At 45.2% G+C, this 5,227-nt stretch overlaps 1 protein-coding gene across 1 annotated transcript; it reads right to left on the minus strand.

The window, feature by feature from the left end:
- Positions 1-1,543: 1,543 nt before the first annotated feature.
- On the minus strand, positions 1,544-3,852 carry LOC147894187 (metalloendoproteinase 1-like). Its single transcript, XM_087384499.1, has one exon. It carries the CDS (start codon positions 3,333-3,335, stop codon positions 2,199-2,201), a length of 1,137 nt encoding a protein of 378 aa, XP_087240625.1. The 5' UTR covers positions 3,336-3,852; the 3' UTR covers positions 1,544-2,198.
- Positions 3,853-5,227: the final 1,375 nt, after the last annotated feature.

Genomic DNA, 5,227 nt, shown 5'->3' on the forward strand with positions numbered 1-5,227 from the left:
GGAAGATCTCTTTCAGCTAGTGACATTCACCTCTGCAAGTCCAGCCTCCTCGGCCTGAATGACATTGGACCACTGCAATGGCCAAAGTGGGAAAGCCCGAAAAGAGATCCACACAGGGCATTCCAAAGTAATAAAGTCTTCCACAGAAAAAAGAGGGTGTCTAAGCAAGGAGTAGGGCCATCGTCCCCCTGAAGGTCACAGGTTTCTCGCACAACCATTCACGAACTTGCTTTGAAGCTAGGTACACCAAATAGAAACCTTTGCCCCTACAGAAGACAGAATGAGAGGATCATCTTAAGGAACTTGAAAGCTTCTTCCGAAGAGAAAGAAATCACGACAAGACCTTCCATAAGAAGAACTGAAACTTGGCGAGAGTAGGAGGCATCCAAAGCCTGGAAATCCTTGACCTCCAACTGCCTTCCAAGAACGTTCCTCGGAAGCTTTGAACTTGACACAAAAGGATCCGAGCAATGCACATGGTTCAGCTTATAAACCACATGGTTCATGCTCTCATGATAGACAAAAGGGAGCCTTTAATATCATGTATGAATCCTGTCAGAGGTGAGGTGGGCCTTTTTTGAGTTGCGTGTGTATTGGTTAAGGTGGGCCTTCTTTGAGGAGTTGTGTGTGTGTGTATACTATTTCCAGTTGAGTAGTAGCTGTTCCACTCTGGGACAGTTATGCATGTACATTCTTCTTAATGAAAAGTTTCTTTTACCCCAAAGAAAAAGTGTGTACGGTTTATGTTGTCTGATCGAGCTCTGCTGAACTCAGTGATGCTTGCTGTGGGAGGGTTTCCATCCTCTCTAGTGCTTATCTGGCAGTTGATTAGAGGGCAGGACTTGCATCCAGTCTGGACTTGTGAATAGCATAGGTATCTGTCAGTTATGCATGGACATTCTTCTTAATGAAAAGGTTCTTTTACCCCCCAAAAAAAGTGTGTACGGTTTAAGTTGTCTGATCAAGATCTGCTAAACTCAGTGATGCTCGCGGTGGAAGGGTTTCCATCCTCTCTAGTGCTTATCTGGCAGTTGATTAGAGGGCAGGACTTGCATCCAGTCTGGACTTGTGGTTAGCATAGGTATCGGTCAGGACGTGCTTGTTTCTATGTCTAAGTCTGGTCTTCAGAGCTGTGCTTTTGCTGTGAGAGAAGTTCAGGTATGTGGCCTATTTGAGTCTCATTTTAGTCGCTGAAGCTCTGGTTTAAGACTTGAATTAAGCTTGAAAAGAGCCTGTTATTTTTTTATTTTTCTCATTAATAAAGTATTATTTTTTCTTATAAGGAGTAGTACATCATGAAAATTTCATCCACAAAGACTCATGCCATAACCTTACCAATAAAGACTACATTCAAAATCTTGCTTCAAATGCAAGACCCGTAGGTAAAAAAATCAGCCTCTAGTTGTGTGTGTGAGTGTGTGTATGGGGAGAGAGAGAGAGAGAGAGAGAGAGAGGGAGAGAGAGATTGAGAGAACTGCATTTCAGAAATGTGGAGCTGTTTTTCACAAAAATTGGATAACAGTAGACCATTGATTTGCCTGTCTCATTTCTTATGCAGAAGCTTTATCAATCAATCAAGCTGAAGTGGCACAACGACAGGTTTCTCAGCAGATGTAACAGAAGTATTACCACACATCAGATTACAGGCTGCGGTTGGAAAGTTTCCTTGACATTTCTACGAATGCAATAAAATATCAACGCCCTTTTGCACACCAAACCCCCTAAGCGCTCTGCACATCGGAATCAGAGGCTACAAATTTAGCCACTTTTACAGAACGAGATTCTCCAATGTACAATGTATCTCTCGGAGAATGTTGGCACCACCAGGTCTTAATTGTTTCTCAGAATCATTGAGCTCTTCCAAATCAGCTCATCTGCAGACCTCGAGTATAGAAACTTACTACATTTTGTGTGGCATCATGTGGACAGAAATCACAGCAGTCTTGACTACTCGTTCAATAGGTACGAGCTCGATAAAACTTCCTGCTATTGGCACATTACCACCTAGTTATAAGGAACCTCCATCTGTCACCAGGAGTCTTAAAGCGCTCCTTTCAAAATCTGAGGAATTGCACTTGTCGGTTCAGCTATCTGTGGAGAAGAGGCAAATTCCGTTGCCTGCACTTAAAGATAGTAAGTTGAACATCACAGATCTTGAGCCCACGTATGAAGGGTTTCTGCAATCCATATAGTATACATTACCAAAACCTTTGGAAAAACACAATCAACAAGATGGAGCACACTATCAGATAAGGCGATGATAAAATAGGAGGACCGTGAGCCTCGTTCACGTCTTCCAAGCTGGGCGGAACTCCAGGAAGGGGATTGTTGGGATTATAGTCCGGATTGGCACCATACAGGTACTGTGCACCCTGAATGTCATCCGGTTGCAGTTGTATCTTGACTTCTCGAGGGGCGATGCTCGGGTACATGATAGCATTACTCACGGGAGTATGGGCTAAACCGATCAGGTGCCCAATCTCGTGAGTGACGACGGACTGCAGGTCGATATCCTGGAGCCCTCCCTCGCTGCCGGTGTAAGACGACCAGAACTCGGAATCATCCAGATGGAATCGCCCATCCGTAGGAGAAAATGCATGCGCTAGAATGCCTAGGACACCATCAAAGGGCTCCCCGTCGCCGTGATCGAATGACACAAATTCAATCTTGATGTCCGCGTTGTCATAATCCTCAATCTCCGTGAAATTGATGGGCACCACTGCGGCCCATTCAGTGAATGCGTTAGCAAATGCCTGCCGCCGAACTTCCAAGGTCACCTTCTGGGTCTCGTTGCTGGAGCTGAAAGCGTAGGTGAGATTTCTTCTGGAGGCCGGCCATTGGGGATTGGTGGGGAAGAAAGCGTAATGGCCTACAATGCCGCTGGTGGTGCTCCTATTGGCAGGGGTGGACGACAGCATAAGAGGGATGCCGTCCGCCACATCTTCTCTCCCGCAGCGGGGAGTCATGATCTGCTTGAGAGTTGGGAGGTCAAGGACGCCGGAGACAGTGAGGTTGAAGCTTTCCTGGTAGAGTTTGAGGGCGGCGAGGGTGGAGTCATCGAAGAGGGTGCTGATGTTCTGGGGATTGGAGAGGTTGAGGTAGCCGAATTGGGCGAAGTATCGCTTGAGGGAGGGCATGGAGTCGCGAGAGTCACCGAGGCGGGCGTCGAGGAGGGATTTGAAGTCGCTCCAGACGCCGGCAAAGAAATTTTCGAGAGATGGCAAATCGATGGAGTGGGGAAGATCGGGGAGACTGTCCGGCAGCCCGGAAGCTATCTGCGAGGCGCAGAGGAGAAGAAAGACGAGGAAGAACATGGAGCTGCTATGGCCATTCATCGGTTTGGAGCTCCCAAATCGACGGATTTCTTCCCGATGCCGACGGAGCTTCGGATAGCACGACTGTTGGACGGAACCTTGGACGGAGTTCTTCTTTGGCGATTTCAATGGAGCTACGAACACCACGACTTAAAATCACTCGGCCTCGGCCTTGGCCGATCCGGATGGGATTCCCGACATTTATCCTCAAATCACGCAACAAATCCCGACGGAATTCCGGACAATTTTCTTCAAATCACGCGAATTTATTGGACGGAAAATTGGAGAGGCTTGCAACAGCGCGACGATTTGTGACCTGGTTGGACGCCCAGACGGTAAGAGCTGACGGGTTAGAATGGAAAGTCGGGCAGACGTGCAAAAGCGCGACGAGGTGGAAAGTCGTGGAGACGGAAAACTGACGGATTGGAATGCAATGTTGGGAAGGAGAGAGAGAAAGTTGGAAGTAGAAGGAAAGCATTGGACGTACTTCTGTGACGGATGTGGAAATCGCGACGGAAACCCAAACGGATTTGGGTGACGGGAGATTTTGATTGACAGCAAAATAGCAAAACAAGAGAAGAAATAATCAACGGCATTGACGTCGCTGGAACCCACGCGTTTTCCAATTTCAAGCCAATACCCCTCTTCAATGCCCTAACCTCGCACTTTCTATCTTCTTCTTGTCCTTTTCAGTTGTATTTGTACCCCAACACACACACGCACACACACACACAAGATTTCCCCCCACCTTCACACATTTCCCGCACCTTCCCACACTAGGGAAACACCACACCCGGCAATCAACCCAGCACGTTTGACATCCCTATACGAGTTTGATTGGAAATTTGAGACTCTCTTCACACGAATTGTCTTTTTGTGTAGCGAAGTTGATGTTTAAGCTAAAGAGTCTCATACTTTTTGTGTAGCGAAGTTGATGTTTAAGCTAAAGAGTCTCATTCTCTTCATGGAGTGAATTTGATGTCTAGGCTAGAGAGTCTCATACTCTTCATGCAACGAATTTGAGGTCTCGGTAGAAGATAAATCCTTGTAAAACATTGTGACTTTCCTAGATCTACAGCAACATTGTGACTTTTCTAGATTTATAGCAATCCCCTTATCAATTATTAAATCGATTAAATCTTAGTTGGATAGGAAAAAACCGACTAGATTTAGGGACTCAAGGATTGAATAGGTGGCCAGGGAAAAAGTTCTCTCTTAGCATACAAATTGCATCAGAAATATGAAAGGCTTGCAAGTTCATATATATTTTGAAGGTTTCTTAACGAAACCCACCTTGTATGGCAAACGAATTCGAGGTTTCCATATCTTTAAAATGAAAAATCACCTAAAAAATGATTTGTTGTCATCCACTTCATGCACAACACTCAAGGGCTCTCCATGTTGCCACCTTTAAAAATAAAATGAAGTCAAAAAACTATCTAGGCAAACCACAGTCTTGTTTTGTGGTATGGTAGGTCCAGGTTGGTAGCTTAGTGGCAGGTTTATAGCAACCTAAAGTTACAAGACTCACAAGCTTTTAAACAAAACAAAAACATTGTTTGCTTACGTAGTGTAGGAGCTTGACCATGTTAAGGTCACGGTGCACTCCCATTCAAAACCAATAGGATACAATGTAAGCTTTCTCTTTTTGTGCAAAACAAACTTCCATGTGCCCAGAGTGCATGCTCATCAACTCATAAGCTCTCCACAAAGTAGTAAAGGAGGCCCATAGTTCATTAGTTCATAAACAGGCCCCACAATCCATTGTTGCCAATACTTGATGTCAACTTTTCCATAAATCACCCATCCCTTCTAAGTCACATTGTTCCAAATATATATTTTTCTCCCGAGTGGCATCCTCATTCAACTCATAAGATTTCCATAAAGTATTGAAGGAGCCCCTAGTCCATTAT

The sequence above is a fragment of the Dipteris shenzhenensis genome, chromosome 14 (assembly GCF_047967505.1).
Source record: "Dipteris shenzhenensis isolate YYH24624 ecotype China chromosome 14, Dip_SZ_1.0, whole genome shotgun sequence".
Taxonomy (NCBI): Eukaryota; Viridiplantae; Streptophyta; class Polypodiopsida; order Gleicheniales; family Dipteridaceae; genus Dipteris; species Dipteris shenzhenensis.